At 43.4% G+C, this 25,273-nt stretch overlaps 2 protein-coding genes and 1 non-coding gene across 5 annotated transcripts; 2 read left to right on the top strand and 1 right to left on the bottom strand.

The window, feature by feature from the left end:
- The first annotated feature begins 1,116 nt into the window (after nucleotides 1-1,116).
- On the top strand, nucleotides 1,117-17,380 carry LOC124012451 (zinc finger protein Gfi-1-like). The gene is made up of 6 exons (XM_046326083.1): nucleotides 1,117-1,728; nucleotides 8,355-8,485; nucleotides 8,684-8,830; nucleotides 14,416-14,527; nucleotides 14,746-14,873; nucleotides 16,081-17,380. The coding sequence occupies exons 1-6, from the start codon at nucleotides 1,467-1,469 to the stop codon at nucleotides 17,011-17,013; spliced, it is 1,713 nt and encodes a 570-aa protein (XP_046182039.1). The 5' UTR covers nucleotides 1,117-1,466; the 3' UTR covers nucleotides 17,014-17,380.
- Nucleotides 17,381-19,982: 2,602 nt separating this feature from the next.
- Nucleotides 19,983-23,646, top strand: LOC124012471 (gastrula zinc finger protein XlCGF48.2-like). Of its 3 annotated transcripts, XM_046326115.1 has the most exons (4): nucleotides 19,985-20,513; nucleotides 21,219-21,452; nucleotides 21,911-22,041; nucleotides 22,237-23,646. In XM_046326115.1, exons 1-4 carry the CDS (start codon nucleotides 20,480-20,482, stop codon nucleotides 23,419-23,421), a joined length of 1,584 nt encoding a protein of 527 aa, XP_046182071.1. In that variant the 5' UTR covers nucleotides 19,985-20,479; the 3' UTR covers nucleotides 23,422-23,646. The 3 variants fall into 3 exon arrangements, with proteins under 3 accessions (XP_046182072.1, XP_046182071.1, XP_046182069.1); XM_046326116.1 differs by lacking the exon at nucleotides 21,219-21,452 and having other exon boundaries at nucleotides 19,983-20,513; XM_046326113.1 differs by having other exon boundaries at nucleotides 19,985-21,452.
- Nucleotides 23,647-25,022: 1,376 nt separating this feature from the next.
- On the bottom strand, nucleotides 25,023-25,096 carry trnaa-ugc. The gene has a single exon. It is a non-coding gene; the product is annotated as a tRNA-Ala (tRNA).
- Nucleotides 25,097-25,273: the final 177 nt, after the last annotated feature.

The raw sequence follows: 25,273 nt of genomic DNA, 5'->3' as shown, positions 1-25,273 counted from the left end.
CCACCTGCAGAACCACTCCTTTATTGGGGGTGTCTTGCTAATTGCCTATAATTTCCACCTGTTGTCTATTCCATTTGCACAACAGCATGTGACATTTATTGTCAATCAGTGTTGCTTCCTAAATGGACAGTTTGATTTCACAGAAGTGTGATTGACTTGGAGTTACAATTGTGTTGTTTAAGTGTTCCCTTTATTTTTTTGAGCAGTGTATATTTTTTAAAGAAGACATTTAATATCCTTTTGACCATGGTGAAGTTATTCATTACACTTTGGTGTATCAGGAGCAGATAGAGTCAAAGTAGTGGAATGTGGTAGTGGGTTTTTAATGAATGTAGGGTTAGTTGGGTGTTTCTTTTTATATATATTTATTGTTTGTCTTCTTCGTCTTCCCCAATTTATTTTATATCACAAAGTATAATGGATTTATATTATAGTCCAGTTGGGGGAGGTAATGCAACATACTGAATGCCAACCGCCGTTAAACTCCAAAGAAGAAGAAGTAAACAGGAATCAAGAACACGTTAGCTTTTTTATTTATACAACAATGGAACTCGAAATATGACAGCATAACATTTACATTACATTACATTTAAGTCATTTAGCAGACGCTCTTATCCAGAGCGACTTACAAATTGGTGCATTCACCTTATGACATAACATACTTATCCCATGTAGTCATTAATTCGATTTGGAGATAGGACTTGACTGATAGATGCTGTTATATAAGTATTCATAATATTAAGCATTACTAGCTGGCCAACGCTCTGGTTAAACCGGATGTCCTCAAGATAACTCTGTCCTCAGTCAAGTTCAGAGCCTACGTGCAATAACATGATTATCCTCGCACAAAACAGCTCAAGGGAAGGACACATGGCTGCCATCACTCAAAATATACTCCCCTGCAAACTACAAAGAACATCCTGCAACACTAACGAGCTTAGAGTGCCAAACTATCTCACTGACATTGATCCCTGCATGCACTCCTGCAAAAACAGGAAACACCTTAGCCTAACGCAGAAACTGCCAGTTCCCCTTATCTCACGCCTCTTTGACATTTCATGAGCACTCACACTCCACCCCCCCCCCTCTACTGGTCGGGTGCCAGGAGCAGAGGACTCTTCTGTGCACCAATGGGGCTCCTGCTCTGGCTAGAGCAGGCCCGCCTCCAACTCTCCAGGACCAGTCAGAAGACCAACACGACGAGACTCCACCTACATTATTCTGTGTATACATTCTGCTGCAAAACTCTGTCTAAGCAGCCTAATTAGCTGACTCCTCATAGAGCCATATGCTTAGGTCCGTGCACGCTTAACTGCAGGACAAGATATCTCTGACTTTAAATAAACTGCCTTTTTGCTACACCTGATTCCACTCTGTCCAGCGTCGTTGTTTTTTGCACTCCCTCTCCAGTATGTGAACACCAACAATGCTATCTAGGTAACGTTCATGTTAGCCTGCTGCTAACAATGGCTAACTCGAACTGTGTGGTTTTTCACACTCAAATAGCCTCCATCATGGAGGTGCTAGCGAATGCAGCCGTGGCGGAGATCTGTAAAGTCATAGACGACGATTATGAAGTGTTTCGTTTGGAAATAACTCAAAGCCAGAAAGAAAACAGGGCATTGAAGAGGAAACTACAGCTACTGGAAATGAAGGTGTCACGGGAACGCGTCCTCGCCAGCCCCAGAAGTGTCAAGATACTCGACCGATACAGAGTAACAGCAAAAGGTACATTTTTGCAGAATAGCCCTGGCAATATGTAGAAATGGTTACTTTTTCATGAGAACGTTACACTTACAAGGGTGCGTTCCTAAATTCACTCTGCCTATCTACTCCGATTTCAGAGCACTTTCGTCTGTGCCAGAGAGCCCAAATAACTGCTTAATATACGAACGCGCAACACCGGTTAAATATGACCGGTGTCAGTAAACGTCAGCAAAAAAAAAACGTAATCAAATTGTTGCGAGCGCAGTTTGTCACCAACGCTATACATAACATGAAAACAGCCAGCTCTGATAGGTCAAGTAAAATGGTCAGAGTGAGGTGTTCTCTCGTGTCTGGAAGTAACTAGCCAACTTTAGACAGATTAGGTGCTTGACTGCAGTTGTGAGGTCAGAACGCTCTGATGAACCCAGCTCCTCGCCCAGGGCTTTACAAACACACCGTTGGCACACAAGTACAGTTTGTGGCCCTGAACACATATGGAACCATCGTAAAAATAAATAAACTCAACATGGAGGCTTTTTTTCCATTCTGCCATAACCAAATAATGTGTTTTGTGTCATCTACAATATCAAACATAATACTACAGAAAAGTTGTATGTTTTGATGGTCAATGACTACAAGAATCAATGACTACAAGAATGCCATGCACAACCTCAAACCTCAAACCTCATTTTTGCTATTCCATCTGTAAACTGTTAGTGTCTTAACGACCGTTCCACAGGTGCATGGTCGTTAATTGTTTATAGTTCATTGAACAAGCATGGGAAAGAGTGTTTAAAACCCTTTACAGTGAAGTTATTTAGATTTTTACTAATTATCTTTGAAAGACAGGGTCCTGAAAAAGGGATGTTTTTTTTCCTGAGTTTATATATACACACACACACAGTACCAGCCAAAAGTTTGGATACCTGCTCATTCAAGGGTTTTTATTTAGACTATTTTCTAGAATAATAGCGAGGACCTCAAAACTATGAAACAACACATGGAATCATGTAGTAACCAAAAAAGTGTTAAACAAATAAATTATATTTTATATTCTTCAAAGTGGCCACCCTTTGATGAGAACTTTTGCACACTCTTGGCCTTCTCTCAACCAGCTTCATGAGAAATGCTTTTCCAATGGTCCACATATGCTGAGCACTTGTTGGATGCTTTTCCTTCATTCAACTGTCCAACTCATCCCAAACCATCTTAATTGGGTTGAGGTCGGGTGATTGTGGAGGCCAGATCATCTGATGCAGCACTCTATCACTCTCCTCCTTGGGCAAATAGATCTTACACAGCCTGGAGGTGTGTTTTGGGTCATTGTCCTGTTGAAAAACAAATGATAGTCCCACTAAGCGCAGACCAGATGGGATGGATTGAAGAAATTTCAAAGTTCTTGAAAATGTCCGGTTTGACTGACCTTCATGTCTTAAAGTAATAATGGACTGTCCTTTCTCTTTGTTTATTTGAGCTGTTCTTGGCATAATATGGACCTATTTGGTAAAAGACTATCTTCTGTATACCACCCCTACCTTATCACAGAAAAACTAATTGGCTCAAACTTAAGGTGTAAAGAAACTCCACAAATTAACAAGGCACACCTGTTAATTGAAATGCATTCCAGGTGACTACCTGATGCTGGTTGAGTGAATGCCGGGAGTGTGCAAAGCTGTGAAAGGCAAAGTCGGGCAACTTCGAAGAATATAAAATATATTTTGATTTGTTTAACACCTTTTTGGTTACTACACGATTCCATGTGTTATTTCATAGTTTTGATGTCTTCGCTGTTATTCTGCAATGTAGAAAATAGTACAAATAAACATACAACATATGTAAGGTCCCTCAGTCAAGCATTGACTTTCAAGCACAGATTCAACTACAAAGACCAGGTAGCTTTTCGAAAGCCTCATAAAGGAGGGCACGGATTGGTAGATGGGTAACAATGACAAATCAGACATTGAATATGTCCTTAATTAAGCATGGTCAAGTTAATAATGTAGGCTGTGGATTATATATTAAATCCTCCAGACAAAGGTGCAGTCATCCTTATGACCTGAGCTGCAGGACAGAAAGAAAACTGCTTTGAGATGTCACCATGAAGCCATTGGTGATTTTTAAAAACAGCTACTGAGTTAAATGGCTATGATTGGAGAACAGGATGGATCAACATTGTAGTGACCACAATAATGACCTAAATAATGAAAGAATAGAAATATACAGAATAAAAATATTTATAAACATGCAACAAGGCACTAAAGTAATACTGCAAAGGAATGCCTAATTGCATAGCCTTATGTTTGGAGCAAATCCAACAACACATCACTGAGTAATTGCCTCCTTATTTTCAAGCATTGTGGTGGCTGCATCATAGTATGAGTATGCTTGACATCGGCAAAGACCAGACACTGGGAGAGGAATTCACCTTTCTGCAGGACAATAACCAAAAACAGAATGCCAAATCTACATGGGAGTTGCTTACCGAGAATAGTGAATGACTTAAATCTGCTTGAAAATCTATGGCAAGACTGAGCATGATTAAAAAAGATATATGAAAGTAAGAAGAATGAACAAATATTGTACAATACAGGTGTGCAAACCAAAGAAGACCCACAGCTGACTCGGGAGGAATAATTATCTAATCAAGGTATATTAGTGTTTATTTTTCATTCATTTAAAAAAAGTATTGTGTAGATTGTAACACAAAATGTGAAGAAATCCATGAGGTGTAGACTTTCTACAGCCATTTCCTGTGCAGTTTGGAGTGAGACAGAGCTCACTCATCTCCTATTCTATTCCTTATTACCCTTGACCGGATCATGACCAAAACCACATCATACAAATCCAGAAATATGGAGTGGACCCTCTTCTCCCAGCTGGAAAATCTCTAGCAGTGTTTTCCACAAGCACATGGAGTAGCCAGCCAAAATAGAAAAAGTAGTCAGCCAATGAAGTAAATAGCCCAAATTATCTTAAATTAAAGGTTACATTTAAAATCAAACAAATTGTGTGATGGGCACTTTTTCAAATTACAAAATGGGTCCCTAAAATAAACAGAACAGATGCTCAATTAAATTCTGGCTTGTCAGTAGCTTACCGAATCGTATCGGTCAGAGCCGTTCATATGGCTCCCTAATTTGCATACTGGTAGGCATTTTGGCGATTATTTGCAGATAAATTATGAAAACATTCAATGAAGAATCCTCCTCACTACAGGAACAATCAGAGAGAGAGCCTCACTCTGGTCAAAAATATTATAAATGTAAACATTTAAAATTGTTTAACGTCACTGTCTGGCATGTCCTGATGGACTTCATATCGACAATACGAACACGATCTTTAGTTTTTGTCCAGATGCGATATCATGGACAAAAAGACGTTGTTTTAGTTATATAATTTTTTTTTTTTTTAAATGTGCCAGAAAACAATAGGTTAAGTGTATCTCGACTCATCGTTACCACGTATGGGACGTGCAAATTCACTCACAGCGACGAGGAAGGAGCATCACGCTCTCTCCCTTTGTGTAAAGAAATTGGACTACGTCAAAGATTATCTATTATATTGACAAGATATTTGAGTGGCCGCTCTAATAATGGAAATACATGTCCTCAATGATGGAAGGTAGGCGAGGTCAGGTGGGACCATTCCAGCCAATGAGAGGGCAGATACGTGTGACCAACAGGCATAATGAAGTTGTTTTTCGTCAAAGTTGTCGGAATGCCATGAGCATCCACTTATCAGTACATTTTGTAACAGACTAAACATTACGAAACTTCTAATCGATCAAATAAGCCTCATATAATTCGACACTCATCGATCTCCATACAAAAAAAGGGCTCATCTTAAGCGGAAAGATTTTGGAAGGAGTAAATCCTCTCACTTCGGCTCTGACTGCAACAACAGCGCACGCAACCCAGACTCAGGAACCGGAAGGAGGGACAGACAGCAGACTGTCATACCAGCAGTGTTTCCTTGTCATTGCTTACTTTGACTGACAGGTGCCTGTCCAATTAATAGAAAGCTAGAAGTTGCATATAGTTTATTCTAGCGGGAGAGGGCTAGGCAAATTTTTTTTCTGACTAACAAGTGAAAAGTAGCCTAGTTAATTTAAGTGAAAAAAGAAGCCATTTGAAAATTAGTACTATAATCTGTTTAACTTTTAGTTGTAGTTGCCCTGGACAAACACACATTCAGCTCATTTTAGGGCTTGATGATTAGTTGTGTTGGTGTTTCATACTGGAGAGGGAATGCAAAACAACGACGCTGGACAGAGTGGAATCAGGTGTATCATAAAGGCAGTTTATTGAGTCAAAGATATCTTGTCCTGCCGTTTATCGTGCACGGACCTAAGCAATGCGACTCTGTGAAGAGTCAGAATAATTAGGCTGCCTCGCCAGAGTTTACAACAGAATGTATACACAGAATAATGTAGGTGGAGTCTCGTCGTGTTGGTCTTCTGACTGGTCCTGAAGAGTTGGAGGCGAGCCTGCTCTAGCCAGAGCAGGCGCCCCATTGGTGCATAGTAGAGTCCTCTGCCCACGTCACCCGACCAGTAAGGGGGGTGGAGTGTGAGTGTGCGTTGCTTCATGAGATGTTTGTGTGTCAAGGAACGTAAGATAGGGGAAACTGGCAGTGTCTGCTTTAGGCGCAGGTGTTTCCTGTTTATGCAGGAGTGCATGAAGGGTTCAATGTCAGTGAGATAGTTTGGCACTCTAAACTCGTTAGTGTTGCAGGATGCTCTTTGTAGTTTTACAGGGGAGTAATATTTGCGTGATGGCAGCTGTGTGTCCTTCCCTTGAACTGTTTTGTGCGAGGATAATTATGTTTTTGCTCTAGACTTGACTGAGGGCACTGCGCCCATAGTTATCTGAGGGCACCCGGTTTAACCAGAGCGTTGGTCTGCTAGTAATGCTTGATATTGGATTATTTATATAACAGTTGACAACTTGAATCAGGTGGCTTGTCCAGGGTTACTGTTTGGGGTACTCAAGGAATAGGGTTGGGAAACACTGGTCTAGACAATAACCTCTCATTGTGCATTTGTCCAACTCATCACATTTTTAGGTCTGAACAGAACTGCCTCAAAACAAATGTCCACCTATAATACAACAGCAATGTCAAATCTGTTCTGTTGTATGGTTTGGAATGTTCCCATGTTGTCAAGAACCACTTGAAAACGGATGTAGTCTTTCAGCAGTGGTTGTCTCGAATCTGTTGCATCTTCTGGCCCCGAATAAAATACACAACAGTACGTTATACAAGAAGACCAGTTGCCAAAATTTCACACAACACTTCAAGAGACATTCTCAGAATGCCCAGTTTTGACTCATTATGGGCTTATGTCCCAGTGAGGAGGAAGTGGATTGAGTAAGTGCGTCATCCATGCCATGAATCTTGCCTAAATTAACAACTGTATAAATGGACACATACTGTATACTCTCGTCTAAATTGACAACTGGTTTGACCTAGATGGACACTTGCACTCCAACCTTCAACCCGGTATATCTAAAGGAAGTTCCTTCCATCTTAACTTTTTTCTCCTCTTGCCACATTGTGTCAGGCTGTTGTGAAGCACTCTGACAGTAGTTGTTGTGAAAAGGGCTATATAAATGAGTCTGGGGCTGGACGTCAATCAAATACAAAGCAGAATTTGTTGGGAGATTTTCAAATGTTCTGTTTCGTTCTTCTTGAACGTCTCAAAATGAATTTGATTGATATCTTTAATGTTAGTGCAATCTTTAAGGAGAATTGCTCCTAAATGGAAATGTTATTTTCTGAAGTAATAATTAGAGTGGTGGGTGGCATTTGGAACCGCCAAGCAATTGAGATGCATACGTGCCCATGAAATCCCTGGGCCCAGACAAATCAAAGGATCTTCTTGTGTTCCGTGAATTCACAGGGGTCACACAGTATCCACATTCACAACCAGGGGCAAGAACACTGCAGCAGACAACTATGGCTCTGTATGCCACGGAAATATTATATTGTGTATGTTGTCAGAATCTGCGATTTTCAGTGGATTTCTTCCCATGGCTTACCATGGTAAATCCTCCATTAGATAACAAACTGAACTATTTATGATGTTGTACTGGGCGTCATTGTAATCGTTGACCATCAAAACAAAGGTGTAGACGTCACCTTTTCTGTGTTTATCATGTTTGATTCAGAAGATATGACGCAAAATACATTTAGTTACGGCTGAATGACAAATTGACGTTTTTGCGATGGCTCCATTTCTGAACATATTCAGGGCCCCAAAGTGTACCAAGTTTCATGCTTTTATGAAAAAGTGAACATATCACCTAAAGTTTGGCATATTGATTGGACTATATGACAGAGGCTGTGGGGCCTATTGCCCTGTTCTCCTCAGCATGTGTAACTTTATATTCAGTTTCTGGATAGTATGAAATAATTCCGCTGATTATTTAGCTGTCAAAGACGCACTATCATATTCTAACCAGATAATTGATTTACTCAAGGAAAACAATGTGATGCATGAAACATATCAATCTATAAATAGTATATCATGAAGTTATGAGAAGTGTTACTTTACATCCTTACCAATTGTAGACAATGTCAAAAGTGTACAATATAGGGTTGACCGTACCTAACCAGTACGTACCTCTTTCCCTCAATCACTCTCTCAGATGAAAGACATCTCACTGGAGGCCACAGGAGCTTTGTGAAGCCAGCGGGACACAATACATGGAGAGATGACCAACCAATCACTGTTGATGAGGGGAGTGGAACCTCAACCGAGCACATTATTGTGATAGAGGTTAGTGTAATAGTATTACATCAAAATTACAGTACATCAAATGTGGCCAGTTTATTTCAAAAAGGCTCCCCTCAGCTATTCACTTGCTTACATGTACATCCATATTTATCTGCCATAAGGAGCTTGTGAGACTTCCCTATGACATTTTTATACAATTCAACTGGACACCGGTAATAATAACCTCACTGCTTGTGTCAGGCTGCAGATATAGAGGCTGCAGGTCCTGGGGTCAAGCAGGAGAGGTCTGTAGGAGAGGAGGACCTCCAGACTGCAGCACCGCCTGAAGCCACGGAGGACCTCACTGCCGCCGCACCGCAGCCCAGGACCCGACGCAGCATCACGGAGGTCAGTGGAACGCCGAACGCCGTCCTCAAGTCCGAGACAGACACTGAGACTTTAACTGTAACATACAGCCTCTTACACACAGGATCTGACGACAGATCAGACCCAGAGAGACTTTGTCTGAGGAGATTGGGCTGTCCTCCTGCTCCTGGCTCAGAGCATTTACCGGTATTTCACCAGAGGACTGTTCATTCCCTTGGTGATGGTGACTCGTTAGACACTGGAGGCAATGATCCGTCTTGTTCTTACGCTACAGAGATAGACTCTGGCAACATGCCCTTGAGTTTAGAGAGACAGACTGATCTGTCTAGAGGGGACTGGAACCGGTACAGTAGTAATCTATACTCTGAAGGGTGCCTAGATAAGAAAGGAGAGTGTCTGGTTGTAAATGAGATCACTGTGAAAGTGGAGGGCGACGCTCCTCTGACATGGAATGTAGATAAGACTCACTTAGGAGGACACTCTCAGGGCAGCACCAGTGACTTCTTAGACTACAGGGAAAGCTTAGAGACAAATCTAAATGTCCCAACCCACTCCTCTTTACCCGTGTTCAGGGATCGTGACCCAGTGTTCACGTCAATGGGGCCTTCCGAGTCACACGGCCGCGTCCTTTTCGATCAGGTATTGAACTCAAACGACAGGGCTACAGCCCAGACTCAGGGAGGGGGAGCCACATCAGGATATAGTAAAGAGAAACGGTTCCTCTGCATGTTTTGTAACAAACGATTCAGCTGCTCCCAGAATGTGGAGATCCACCAGAGGGTCCACACAGGGGTGAAACCCTACAGCTGTACCCAGTGTCACATGTGCTTCACCCAGTCTAGCGCCCTGAAGAGGCATCAGAGAGTCCACACAGGGGAGAAACCCTTCAGCTGTACCCAGTGTCACATGCGCTTCACCCAGGCTGGTCACCTGAAGAGGCACCAGAGGGTCCACACGGGAGAGAAACCGTTCGCCTGTACGCACTGCAGGAAGAGGTTTTCAGAGAGGAGATGCCTCAGCATACACCAGCAGAAAAACCATTCCACTCTATAACAAAGTAACCATTTCACTCGATAGCTTCTGAGGCTTAGATAGACTCAGCGAGATGATGTAGATGCAAAAAGTAAACAGCAGTTCAATTTCCATAACAACTAAGAGTGTTGAAGTGCAAGGCCCAGACATTGTAGGATATATAAGCCTAAAGTCAATTACATATAGTGTTTGTACTGTATAGGCTAGTGTTTACCAACTCCAGTCCTCAAGTCTCCCAAAAGTACACATTTTCGTTGTAGCCACCTCATTGTCCAGTGCTACAATAAAATGGGTTCTGTTGGGGGACTTGAGTTGGGAAACACCGTTGTAGGATATGATGTTCATAAATGCCTATTTTATTACTTCCATTCAACTACTATATTCTTTCCCAAGATATTTTTAATGAGAAAATGCAGTTTTTCAGTTGAGACGTGTGGTTTTCATATAGTTTTTAAAACTTGTTTATGTTCAATAAACACCTAAATGGGACTTTTCATTCTAAGACTTTCATTGAGACTCTCTTTAGTATACATCACATCTAATATCATGCTATTCTGCATATTCTGATAGCGCTTTATAACCATTATACACTTACTAAATATACCTACCTACACGCAAACACCTACTGTACATGTCAAAATAGTCAGGTTTGTCTTGACTTATCATAGGGGACTTATTTTTACCCACAACATATTTCTATGTATGTCCACCATGATGGGTTTAACAACAGTGAAATCATTCTGTAACTACAGTGTAGGACTCAAATGTAGTGGGGATGTTTTCATTACCTGTGTTTACAAGAGTGTATGTCTGTATTATAAAATCAAATCAAATCAAATCCAATTGTATTTGTCACATACACATGAGATGTTAATAATGAAATGCTTGTGCTTCTAGTTCCGACAATGCAGTAATAACCAACAAGTAATCTAACTAACAATTCCAAAACTATATACACAGTGTAGCATTGAATTGATGGTAAAGTGGCAAGATACAGTAGATGGTATATTTATACATATGAGATGAGTATGTATTTTAAAGTGGCCATGTATTACATCAGTCAATGATATAGAGTACCCATTATTAAAGTGGCTGGAGTTGAGTCAGTGTCAGTGTGTTGGCAGCAGCCACTCAATGTTAGTGGTGGCTGTTTAACAGTCTTATGGCCTTGAGATAGAAGCTGTTTTTCAGTCTCTCGGTCCCAGCTTTGATGCACCTGTACTGACCTCGCCTTCTGGATGATAGCGGGGTGAACAGGCAGTGGCTCGGGTGGTTGATGTCCTTGATGATCTTTATGGCCTTCCTGTAACATCAGGTGGTGTAGGTGTCCTGGAGGGCAGGTAGTTTGCCCCCAGTGATGCGTTGTGCAGACCTCACTACCCTCTGGAGAGCCTTACGGTTGAGGGCGGAGCAGTTGCCGTACCAGGCGGTGATACAGCCCGCCAGGATGCTCTCGATTGTGCATCTGTAAAAGTTTGTGAGTGCTTTTGGTGACAAGCAGAATTTCTTCAGCCTCCTGAGGTTGAAGAGGCGCTGCTGCGCCTTCTTCACGATGCTGTCTGTGTGAGAGGACCAATTCAGTTTGTCTGTGATGTGTGATGTGTATGCCGAGGAACTTAAAACTTGCTACCCTCTCCACTACTGTTCCATCGATGTGGATAGGGGGGTGTTCCCTCTGCTGTTTCCTGAAGTCCACAATCATCTCCTTAGTTTTGTTGACGTTGAGTGTGAGGTTATTTTCCTGACACCACACTCCGAGGGCCCTCACCTCCTCCCTGTAGGCCGTCTCGTCGTTGTTGGTAATCAAGCCTACCACTGTTGTGTCGTCCGCAAACTTGATGATTGAGTTGGAGGCGTGCGTGGCCACGCAGTCGTGGGTGAACAGGGAGTACAGGAGAGGGCTCAGAATGCACCCTTGTGGGGCCCCAGTGTTGAGGATCAGCGGGGAGGAGATGTTGTTGCCTACCCTCACCACCTGGGGGCGGCCCGTCAGGAAGTCCAGTACCCAGTTGCACAGGGCGGGGTCGAGACCCAGGGTCTCGAGCTTGATGACGAGCTTGGAGGGTACTATGGTGTTGAATGCCGAGCTGTAGTCGATGAATAGCATTCTCACATAGGTATTCCTCTTGTCCAGATGGGTTAGGGCAGTGTGCAATGTGGTTGAGATTGCATCGTCTGTGGACCTATTTGGGCTGTAAGCAAATTGGAGTGGGTCTAGGGTGTCAGGTAGGTTGGAGGTGATATGGTCCTTGATTAGTCTCTCAATACACTTCATGATGACGGAAGTGAGTGCTACGGGGCAGTAGTCGTTTAGCTCAGTTACCTTAGCTTTCTTGGGAACAGGAACAATGGTGGCCCTCTTGAAGCATGTGGGAACAGCAGACTGGTATAGGGATTGATTGAATATGTCCGTAAAAACACCGGCCAGCTGAGGGCGCGGCTGGGGATGCCGTCTGGGCCTGCAGCCTTGCGAGGGTTAACACGTTTAAATGTCTTACACACCTCGGCTGCAGTGAAGGAGAGTCCGCATGTTTTCTTTGCAGGCCGTGTCAGTGGCACTGTGTTGTCCTCAAAGCGGGCAAAAAAATTATTTAGTCTGCCTGGGAGCAAGACATCCTGGTCCGTGACTGGGCTGGATTTCTCCTTGTAGTCCGTGATTGACTGTAGACCCGCCACATGCCTCTTGTGTCTGAGCCGTTGAATTGAGATTCTACTTTGTCTCTGTACTGACGCTTAGCTTGTTTGATAGCCTTGCGGAGGGAATAGCTGCACTGTTTGTATTCGGTCATGTTACCAGTCACCTTGCCCTGATTAAAAGCAGTGGTTCGCGCTTTCAGTTTCACGCGAATGCTGCCATCAATCCACGGTTTCTGGTTAGGGAATGTTTTAATCGTTGCTATGGGAACGACATCTTCAACGCACGTTCTAATGAACTCGCACACCGAATCAGCGTATTCGTCAATATTGTTATCTGATGCAATACGAAACATATCCCAGTCCACGTGATGGAAGCAGTCTTGGAGTGTGGAGTCAGCTTGGTCGGACCAGCGTTGGACAGACCTCAGCGTGGGAGCCTCTTGTTTTAGTTTCTGTCTGTAGGCAGGGATCAACAAAATGGAGTCGTGGTCAGCTTTTCCGAAAGGGGGGCGGGGCAGGGCCTTATATGCGTCATGGAAGTTAAAGTAACAATGATCCAAGGTTTTTCCACCCCTGGTTGCGCAATCGATATGCTGATCAAATTTAGAGAGTCTTGTTTTCAGATTAACCTTGTTAAAATCCCCAGCTACAATGAATGCAGCCACCGGATAAATGGATTCCAGTTTGCAAAGAGTCAAATAAAGTTAGTTCAGAGCCATCGATGTGTCTGCTTGGGGGGGGGATATATACGGCTGTGATTATAATCGAAGATAATTCTCTTGGTAGATAATGCGGTCTACATTTGATTGTGAGGAATTCTAAATCAGGTGAACAGAAGGATTTGAGTTCCTGTATGTTTCTTTCATCACGCCATGTCTCGTTAGCCATAAGGCATCTGCCCCCGCCCTCTTCTTACCAGAAAGATGTTTGTTCCTGTTGACGCGATGCGTGGAGAAACCCGCTGGCTGCACCGCCTCCGATAGAGTCTCTCCAGTGAGCCATGTTTCCGTGAAGCAAAGAACGTTACAGTCTCTGATGTCCCTCTGGAATGCTACCCTTGCTCGGATTTCATCAACCTTGTTGTCAAGAGACTGGACATTGGCGAGAAGAATGCTAGGGAGTGGTGCACAATGTGCCCGTCTCCGGAGTCTGACCAGAAGACCGCCTCGTTTCCCTCTTTTTCGGAGTCGTTTTTTTGGGTCGCTGCATGGGATCCATTCCGTTGTCCTGTTTGAAAGGCAGAACACAGGATCTGCGTCGCGAAAAACATATTCTTGGTCGTACTGATGGTGAGATGACGCTGATCTTATATTCAGTAGTTCTTCTTGACTGTATGTAATGAAACCTAAGATGACCTGGGGTACTAATGTAAGAAATAACACGTAAAAAAACAAAAAACTGCATAGTTTCCTAGGAACGCGAAGCGAGGCGGCCATCTCTGTCGGCGCCGGAAGTATAGCACAGAGGTTCTGCTGGTGAAGGAGGAGGGGTGTGAGGAGGGTCTGGGAAACCCTGAGGGGACCATGGTCATGGAGGACAACCAGACTACACCTCCTCCTGAACCCACAGAGGAACCAGCTGAACAGCACAGGACCACACACAGTCTCACTGAGGTGAGCCCACTGTGAACCACTGTCTGAATGGTATTTGGTCAGGGCCCGTATCCACAAAGCCTCTCAGAGTAGGAGTGCTGAACTAGGATCAGTTTAGCCTTTTAGATCAATGACTCTTTGTGGCTACGGGCCCAGGTCTTGATTAAATTTGTCGTAAGTGTGGGACCATGCCTTTTGAATGATCAAACCATTAGAGTGTCAAGTAATCAAATCAACTATCATGTTTGCATCGTGCTCATATCAATACATCAGAAGATGCTCCATAGCAGGGTCCTCATATCAGATTTCTTGATCCAACATCCTCTCACTCTGTATCTCTTACAGTCAGTAGACATGGAGGATGGGAAGCCTGATCTGCTGTTGGTCAAAGAGGAGACAATAGAAGATGTACCAGAGAGCATTGACCTGCTGAGTGGACTAAAGATGGGGGTGCAAGGTAAGAGAGAAATACATATAGCCTACATACAGTAATAGATCTTTAATGGGAATAGTTATGCACCTGGCTATTATTTCTGAATTCATAAAATCAACTTATGTTTACATACAAAACCACACGTTATAATGTATGAACTTGACCTGGTAATTGACACAAACATCATATGTAGATTTTTCTCTGCCATGTTAAAAATTATATTTTGTAACCTCTTCCTGTAGGTGATTGGCTGGAGGCTAACAGAGGAGACTGGGGAGCCGTCTTGGATTCCCAGACCCAGACTGGTGCAGCCAAGGGCCCAGGGGATGACATCACTGAGCAGGACAGGACCAGAGGCGACATAGTGGAGGTCAGTGAATGGTACAGCGTCCTCAACTATGGGCTGGGGTACAACACTGTTAACCACAACCAGATACAGACAGTCGAACACAAAACAACCAAACTTAGTATCCATGACAACAGACTGGCTGAGACCAGGGCGAGGCGTATATTTGGTCTACGGGGACGGGGAGGTGTCCGTATGAGAACAGGAGAGAACAGACACAGACTGCTAGCGATGCTCCGTCCTGCTCCTATAGTTGTGATTCAGAGAGACTAATGGTGCCTCAGGTTAACCCCCTAACAGGTTCTGCCTTCAGCCTGCCTTCTATAGGATCTATCAACTGGAACATGGACCCTGTGACAACACAGACACTACCTGGCCTTTCATCCTCACACTCTCCTAATGTTAAACCAGACCTCAGACAATACCAGAGCCTCAACACTAAAAGGCTACACAAGCCCATTGATAAATGACAGTAGTAGTGATGCTATCAGCAGATCTGGTGGCAAAGAGAAGCTCTTCCAGTGTTCGTTCTGGGGAAAGCCTGCAGATCCACCAGAGGATGCACACAAGGGAGAATACCCTTCAACTGCCCCCAGTGTGAGAAGAAGTTCTCCCGTCAGGACCAGCTGAAGATGCACCTGAAGGTCCTCACGGGAGAAATGCTGTTCACCTGTACTCACTGGAGGTAGAGGTTCTCAGAGAGGAGCTACCTCATGATACACCAGAAGAAAATGCACACGGCCCATGTATAGAGTATAGTGAGATGTAATGTAGTAGTAGCTAGTTTGCAGTTAATTATATTGGTTATGGAGGCATAGGGAACTGGATGAGATGAATTGAGTTAAGAATGATGAGAGAGAGTAGATATGTTGATGGCTGGTGTCCTAAAAAGTGTCATGTTTACATAATGTAATTTTGAACCTTTTCCAGAGTTTTCTAAAATACATTTGATCAAATTTAAAGAAAATGTAAAGTGTTACCATAGTGAGAAAAGTTATTCTACTTGTCACGTGTCCTTTTGTGGAATAGATGTGACTAATGCCATTTTGTTGAATTTGGTTATTTTTTTAATCATTCCAATGGCTCCATATTGTTAGGTACTTGAATCACAGTTTTGTAGAGAGGCTTGACTGTGTTTAACATTTTATAATATTGTGTCATGTTTCTGTGTGTACAGTAATGTTTCTTATATAAACCTTCACATGCTCTTCTGTACAATTTATGTTTGCAGTCTGCAGTCCATGAAGACCTGCTGATATCCAGTGTTACTGGTGGGAGAGACTGGTCCTCCAAAGCGGCTGGTCACAAACCCTGGCCCCGGATGAGAACCATGGATCAGGAGCCGTCACTATTCCTTCCTGAATCGGAACCAGGACCCAACTGCAAGAGACAGAGACTCCACCACCACGCAGAGCACAACCAGTGGACAGATGGACTGAACAACCTCAGTCCTGCTGGTCATCAGAAAGACAGAGGCTCCAGTCAGGGATTCAGTCTGCAGCCCAGACCCTTCTCTTCACAGTCTCAGTGCAGGGATGAAGCAGGACCTGGGGCTGATAGAGATAGACCCTCCTATTCCTATGATACAAACACCACAGTATCCACGATGAACAGAGATGGTCACCCTGGACTTCAGCCTTCACAGAGAGTGGTGGGAGACCCCACGGGTGGTAGTCTATCAGCAAGTCTGTCTTCTCCTTCAGGATCTCATTTAATGTCTGGTGACTGGGTTCATAGAAAGCCTGGGTCGAGCTTTCCTCAGTTACCTCAAGGTTACCCCACCAATGCAGACAGGTTCAGGATGGGCGTTTACCACAAGAAGCACCTAGCCTATAACACAGCACACAATCCCAGCAACACCCAAACAATGACTAGAGGTCAAGGAGGGAGCTCAAAGACTAACCACCTGACGGCGGTGGCGCCTGCTTCTACCTCCTCTGTCATTGGGTCACAATGTGGAAGGCCGGGCATTAGGACGGATGCCGACAAGCCGTACGCCTGCCCCACGTGTGGGAAGCGCTTTGCTAAGACTAAATATATGAAACAGCATCAGAACATTCACACCAAGGAGAGGCCTTTCAAGTGCAAACTATGTTACAAGAGCTTCTCTTTCCTGAGTTACCTCATCAGACATAGCTGTGCCCACAATGGGGAGAAATTGTAGCTATTCTTTAGCTGAAATATTCTATTTATCATGTGAAGTGTACTGGGGGTAAGCCTTTTGGGGATTACTAGGTCCCTTAGTTGAGCATCTGGGTACACTCACATGATACAGACTTGTTGTTTTGGTGTGCTAGCCGAAACACTGACATTGAAGTGTATCACTATTTCACCTCTGAACTTGGTTTTGCCTATGTTCTATTCATAACAATATGTCTTATAACCCCTTTTTAAAACACATTATTTGGCATAGTCAGGTGGGATCTGTTCATTTATGTACAACAGAAAAATAGGTGATCAAATATTTTAATAAATGAGATATCATGTCCTTTTGATTAAAAAAAGCAAATAAAATTAACTTATCATTAAGAATTAAACATGACCTTAGTTTCGTTGGCTTCCTACGAACCTATAGGGCAAGGACCGAGCTTTAAAGGGTTTCCACTAGGTTCCACAGTTAAAGTAAAAAGAAAGTGCTGTATTGTAAAAATTCCTGAAAACAAATTTATTTTCTAATTTAACTTTAGGGTTAGGCAGAAAGTTAGCATTGGGGTTAAGATAAATTGTAGAAATAGGGGTTTAGCCATAATTATGACTGTGGAAACTGGTGACGACCGCTTGAAAGATAGTGATCATGAATAGGAGGTTTGACGTGTGGGGATTGGGATGGGAGGAAGAAGTGGGGCCTAAACGGGTAATTGTGTGTTCAGACTCTACTACTAGCCTGGTTTCGCTGAGAGAAGGGAAGGAAGTAAGTCAAAGGAACACCCAGACCTGATAATAGAGCTGTTGCCACTTTATAGGGTGGGGCAGAAAGAGATTAAGGTTGGTTTTCTGTGGTTCCAGCTCATGTTGGAGTAGGGAGAAATAAGGCAGCGGATAAGGTAGCGAAAGCAGCTCTGAAGAGGGAGGAGGTAGATATGGTGGTACCATTCATCTAGAATTCTGTGAGGAAGGTCAGTGGGTATCTGGGGAGTGAAATGAGGGGTGGGGTGCTGTTGACAAGGCTGAGGTTGGGTCATTGTGGATAGGGAAATGGGTTATTGTTAGTGAGGAAACACCCAGATGGGAAGTGTGAGGTAGAGACTGAAGTACACTATCAGTCAAAAGTTTGGACACCTACCCATTCATGGATTTTCTCGTAATAATAGTGAAGACATCAAAATAACACCTATGGAATCATGTAGTAACCAAAAAAAGTTTAACAAATCAAAATATATTTTAGATTCTTCAAAGTAGCCACCCTTTGCCTTGACAGCTTTGCACACTCTTGGCATTCTCTCAACCAGACTCATCTGGAATGCTTTTCCAACAGTCTGGAAGGAGTTCCCACATATGCTGAGCACTTGTTGGCTGCTTCTCCTTCACTTTGCGGTTGGGTCCAAAAATCTCAAATTTGGACTCTAGACCAAAGGAAATATTTCCACTTTCTAATGTCCATTGCTCGTGTTTCTTGGCCCAAGCAAGTCTCTTCTTCTTATTGGTGTCCTTTAGCAGTGGTTACTTTGCAGCAATTTGACCATGAAGGCCTGATTCACAGTATCCTCTGAACAGTTGATATTGAGATGTCTGTTACGTGAACTCTGAAGCATTTATTTGGACTACAATTTCTGAGGCTGGTAACTAATGAACTTAGTCTTCCATTCCATAGCAGGGTGGAATGAGAGCCAGTTTCATCTTAGCGCTTGGTTTTTGCGACTGTATTTGAAGAAACTTTCAAAGGTCTTACATTTTCTGTATTGACTGACCTTCGTGTCTTAGAGTAATGATGATTCTCTTGACTTATTTGAGCTGTTCTTGCCATAATATGGACTTGGTCTTTTACCAAATAGGGCCATCTTCTGTATACCACCCCTACCTTGTCACAACACAACTGATTGGCTCAAACGCATTAGAAAGGAAAGAACATCCACAAATTCACTTTTAAGAAGGCACACCTGTTAATTGAAATGCATTCCAGGTGACTACCTCATTAAGCTTATTGAGAGAATGCCAAGAGTGTGCAAAGCTGTCAAAGGCAAAATGTGGCTAGTTGAAGAATCTCAAATATATTTTGATGTGGTTAACGCTTTTGGTAACGATATGATTCCATATGTGTTGTTTCATAGTGTTACGAATCCCTTTTGGCCCGACAGTCTAGGGGGGATGGTAATGAGACCCGTAACATAACTCATGCAAATTATTATTGTGACAAAGTAAAAGTGTGCACGAAATAACCACGACAACAGAAATCTACCGTCAAACTCTAGGTTTATTTATAAACACACTCTAATGGGGGGAGCAGGAAAAGGGGCTGAGCTGGACCCAAGGAAAGAAACAATAAGTATTCAAAAACACCCCTAAGCTAGACTAGCCTACTTTAACAACAGCTAACTAACTAACCAAAAATACCGTGGGTGGTCCGCCCAGTTCTAACTAGTGTATTTAACAAAGTTCACCTACGGGTAGTGTATGCCCATGGGCGACTTGTCTTGGTTTCCCCCTTTTCCCACCAGCAATCAAACACAAACACCATAAACAAAAACAATACTCACAGGTGATGACAAAGTGCTATGAGGTGCTTAAACAAAAGAGAGGTTAAGACATAAAGCGAGAGTGAAACACAGAGACCTACAGACATGGCATTTGCTGAGCTGAGCTGAGCTCTAGAATAATATAATAATAATAATATATGCCATTTAGCATTTGCTTACAGTCATATGTGCATACATTCTACGAGGTCCCGGGGATCGCCCACTACCCTGGCGAACAAACAACTGAGCTACAGAAGGACCAAACAAACAAATGGGTTTTTTAAACCATGGGGAAGGAACTGTGATAGGTCAGGAAATAGGAGGAGGTGTGTCTTCTGATTGATTATTGATTGTTGACTGATTGGGGAGTGATGATTTTCACCTGTGAGGGGAGAAGGAGAGAAAAGAACACACACACACACACACAGGATAACTGTATCCGTAACACATAGTTTTAATGTCTTCACTATTATTCTACAATGTGGAAAATATAAGATAAGGTAGTAACGTTGAAGAAACAATGGTAGTTCGATTAGAGACACCTGTGAACGTTCCTCGCCAACAGAGAGATCCTTACACGATGCATGTTAAAAACGGTGACTTGCAAAGGTTATAAACTGCACAGCGCAGCAAACAAAGAACATCTGAGAAAATAGGGATCATTGAGTGCTGCTTGACGTTTTTTGGGACTCAGTTTTTTTACAGCAGAGACATTACAAGTAATCCTGTCGGTGAATGTTCCGCTTTCAAACCCCGGAACCTGTGTAAAGATGTGATTTGGACTAGGATTGAAGGAGTCGGATGGGTTTTTGATTGATTTATCTTGTTGTATGATGTCGCCCCCGCCCTCCCATTTGGTGGATGCCAGATGCAGCGAGAGGCTAGAGAGGCTCAGAATCAGTCATGATGGTTCGTATGCAGAGGATGTAAAACAGATTGGTGGGACTTCAGTGCGGAATGATGGAGCTTCCAAGGCTGCTCCTGTACTACAGTAAGTGGACTTGATGTCGGAGCTGGTCCTGGCATGTTTTCGAGACCTGTTCAGAAATCTTGCGCTCATGAATGTTCTCTGTCAACGGATGTTTTGGCATTGAAAAAAAGTTGTCCTTACCAATTAAAGCTATGAATTTAAAACACGACTCCGGTTGTGGAAAGCAGAAATGACAGGCTGAATATTATTGTGGATACGGCAAAATAGTTGTGGTTAACAGATGTTACTGTTGAAATGGTTGTAGACATGCTGAATTATTCTACGGGTGGATTGTTTCAGCATGATATAGATACAGTTTAATGGCTTGGGAGTGTTAGTATGCCATCCCCCCCCAGTTATTTTTTCTTAGTAGGGCAGAATGAGGTTGACCATGATTGATCGCACACTCCAGCACAGTAGGTGGCGGCATGTACCTTAAACGTTTGTTTGCGGACCGCCATGATATCATAGAAGACTAAGACGGACGGAAGTGAACAGTGACCAAGAACAATTTCAACGTTAGCGTTTTTATTGTTAATATTTAGATGTGTATTACCACCCTGGAACTCAAAATATGACTTAACTGCACAAGCCACACATACTTAACCCATGTCGTTTTTAATTCGCGTTAGAAACCGGACTTGGTTGATAGATGTTGTCTAGATAACGCTAGCTAGCTGCTAACAATGGCTAACTCTAACGGTATGGTTTTTCACACTCAAATAGCCTCCATCATGGAGGTGCTAGCGAATGCAGCTGTGGCAGAGATCTGTAAACTAGTAGATGACGACTATGCAGTGTTTCGTTTGGAAATAACTCAAAGCCAGAAAGAAAACAGGTCATTACGGAAGAAACTACTGGAACTGAAGGTGGCACGGGAGCGCGCAGAGAAGACAGCACGAGAGCGCGTCCTCGCCAGTAGTGTCAAGATCCTCGACCGATACAGAGGAATGGCAAGAGGTACATTTTGCAGAATGCTGCGGAGCCCCGTTTCCCTATGCACATTTATTCAGATGTGTTACCCAGAATTGGGTCTTGGTCAGTTTTTGGATTGTATGCAATAATTCCCCTGATTACTTAGCTATCTTGTGCAAATACACTATCATATTCTAACAATTATTGACTTACTGAATTGCCTATTATTTAGTCAATGAAAACATTGATGCATCCTTACATCCTTACCAATTATAGACTGTCAATGGTGTATAATATACCATTGCGCATTAACTGTAGCTAACCCAGTGTTTCCCAAACTCAGTCCTCGGGTTGCATGTTTTGAGTTTTGCCTTAATACTACACAATGATCAAAGCTTGATGATTAGTTGATTATTTGAATTTACTGTGTAGTGTTAGGGCAAATCCCAAAACGTGCACCCCTTGGGGTCTTGAGGACTGAGTTAACCCGCAATCACTCTCAGGTGAAGGACATCTCACTGGAGGCCACAGGAGCTTTGTGAAGCCAGCAGGACACAATACATGGAGAGATGACCAACCAATCACTATTGATGACGGGAGTGGAACCTCAACCCAGCAAGTTATTGTGATAGAGGTTAGTGTAATAGTGTTGCATAAAAATGTGTTACTTTGTAGATGAAATATGTCAATTTATTTCAGAAAGACTCCCACCGCTTTCACTTGCTTAAATCCTAATTTATCTGCCATAGGGGAGCTTGTGAGACTTCCTTACAACATATTTATCAAATTCTACTCATGTACTGGTAATAACCCCCTCTTCTTGTGTCAGTCTGCAGTTGCAGAGGCTGCAGGTCCTGGGGTCAAGCGGGAGAGCTCTGAAGGAGAGGAGGACCCATGGCACAGTAAAGACATCCAGACTAGAGTAGCTGGAGCGCCCCCTGTAGCCACAGATGACCCCACCACTGCCCCAGCACAGCCCAGGACCCGATGCAGCATCACGGAGGTCAGTGGAATGCCGAACGCTGTCCTCAAGTCAGAGACCAAGACTTTAACTGTACACACAGGATCTGACCACAGGTCAGACCCAGAGACACTGGGGCTGAGGAGACTGGGCTGTCCTCCTGTTCCCGGCTCAGAGTATTTACCAGTATTTCACCAGAGCCAAAGGGCTGTTAATTCCCGTGGAGATGGTGACACATTAGACACTGAAGTTGACGATCCGTCTTGTTCTTACGCTACAGAGCTGGACCCTGGCAACATACCCTTGGGTTTAAAGAGACCGACTGATCAGTCGAAATGGGACTGGAACCAGTACAGTAGTAGTGCATGCTCTGAAGGGTGCCTAGATAAGAAAGGGGAGGTTATAGTGGTAGATGAAGTGACTGTGAAAGTCGAGGGGGATGTTCCACCCACATGGAATGCAGTTAGTCACCAAGGAGACGGACACTCACAGGGCAGAGATTTCTTAGATTACAGGGAAAGCTTAGAGACTAATCCAAATGGCACGACCCACTCCCCTTTACACGCACTCATGGATTGCGACCTGGTGTCCACGTCGATGGGACCTTCCGATTCACACGGCCACATCCTTTTCGATCAGGTATTGAACTCAAACAACAGGGCTGGAGCCCAGGCTCAGGGAGGGGGAGCCACATCAGGCAATATTAAAGAGAAACGGTTCCTCTGCATGTTCTGTCACAAAGGATTCAGCTGCCTCCAAAAGGTGGAGATCCACCAGAGGGTCCACACAGGGGAGAAACCATTCAGCTGTACCCAGTGTGAGAAGAGGTTCTCCCGCCAGGACCACCTGAAAAGGCACCAGAGGGTCCACACAGGGGAGAAACCGTTCAGCTGTACCCAGTGTCACATGCGCTTTGCCCAGGCTGGTCACCTGAAGATGCACCTGAAGGTCCACACGGGAGAAAGGCAGTTTGCCTGTACACACTGCGGGAAGAGGTTCACAGAGAGGAGCTACCTCAGGATACACCAGCAGAAAAAACATTCCACTCTATAAATAGAAAGTTACCCTGTATTAAAGACAAAGATTAATTTTCATTGTTGTCAGCAGAAATGTAAGAGTAAGAGTAACACATTTCAGTGTTGAATATTCCTGGGTAGAATATTGCATCCAGACGTGTTTATTTATATATATATATATATATATAAGCCTAAAACGTTTTCATTTTGTTTGTGCTCTAAGGTGTTCACAAATTTTCCCAATAAATATGTATTCAGTTCATCAAGTTCATGCTGTGTTTTACTTGAGACATGTGTATGTGTGGTTTTCATATGGTGTATTTAACACTTGATTGTTTAATAAACACAAAATGGGACTTTTCATTCTAAGACTTTCATTGAGACTCTTTCGTGCAAGAGGCGTCACTGCAGTACCTGGTTTGAATCCAGGCTGGATCACATCCGGCTGTGATTGGGAGTCCCATAGGGCAGCGCACAATTGGCCCAGTGTCGTCCGGGTTTGGCCGGGGTAGGTCGTCATTGTAAATAATAATTTGTTCTTTTAACGGACTTGCCTCGTTAAATAAAAGTTTTTTTATTTGTATTTTTAACGACCCACACATTAAAAAGCAGCTACTGTACACATCAAAATACCTTAGGTCAGGTTTGTCAGATGATTTGACTTATCATTGCTGACTTGTTTTTACCCACAACGTTTTTGTCCACCATGATGGGTTTAACAACCATTTAAGTAATTCTGTAACTACAGTATAGGACTCAAAAGGGAGGAGGTCAGAGACCGGGCAGTGATTGTGGACATGATCTTGGACTACAGGAAAAGGGGGGCCGAGCATGCCCCCATTCTCATCGATGGGGCTGTCATGGAGAGAGCTTCAAGTTCCTTGGTGTCCATATCAACAAACTATCATGGTCCAAACATTCCAAGACAGTCGTGAAGAGGGCACAACAAAACCTATTCCTCCTCAGGAGACTGAAAATATTTGGCATGGGTCTGGTTGCATCACTGCCTGGTATGGCAACTGCAAGGCTCTACAGAGGGGATTGCATACGGCCCAGTACATCACTGGGGCCAGGACCTCTACCAGGTGGCGTCAGATGAAGGCCCTAAAAAATTCAAAGTACTCCAGCCACCCTAGTCATAGACTGTTCTCTATGCTAACACACAGCAAGCGGTACCGGAGTGCCAAGTCTCAGTCCAAAAGGCTTCTTAACAGCTTCCACCCCCAAGCCATAAGCCTGCTGAACAGCTAATCAAAATGGCTACTCGGACTATTTGCATTGACCCCGCCCCCTTTTTACAATTCTGCTGATACTCAGTGGTTATTATTTATGCAGTCAATATACACTTACCTACAAGTACATATTTACCGTGACAAACCTGTACCCATGCACATTGACTTGGTACCAGTATCCCTTGTATATAGCCCCTCTTGTTTTTGCTCTTTTCTTTTTTACTTGGAAAATATATTTCTTAACTTTTCATTGTTGGTTAAGGACTTGTAAGTGAGCATCAAATACAACTTGATTTGAAACAAGGTGGGGATGGGTAAACTGTTTTTTTTGTAGCCATTTGGCAGATGCTCTTATCCAGAGCGACTTACAGTAGTGAGTGCATACATTTTCATACCTTTTTTGTACTGGTCCCCGTGGGGATCGAACCCACAACCCTGGCGTTGCAAGCACCATGCTCTACCAACTGAGCCACATGGGACGCCATGTTGAAAGTGTGTTCTCTGTACACGTGTGTACGTACCTGAGGGAGTGTGTGTGTAATCAGTATCACCTGTCTCTCCCAGGAGGAGGAGGGTCCAGAGGTGCATCTGGTGAAGGATGAGGGTTGTGAGGAGGGTCTGGGGAACACTTTTTATTTATTTTTTATTTCACCTTTA

The sequence above is a fragment of the Oncorhynchus gorbuscha genome, linkage group LG24, assembly GCF_021184085.1.
Source record: "Oncorhynchus gorbuscha isolate QuinsamMale2020 ecotype Even-year linkage group LG24, OgorEven_v1.0, whole genome shotgun sequence".
Lineage (NCBI taxonomy): Eukaryota > Metazoa > Chordata > Actinopteri > Salmoniformes > Salmonidae > Oncorhynchus > Oncorhynchus gorbuscha.
Note: the sequence above shows the minus strand (reverse complement) of the source record. Positions and strands in the feature narration are given on the sequence as shown.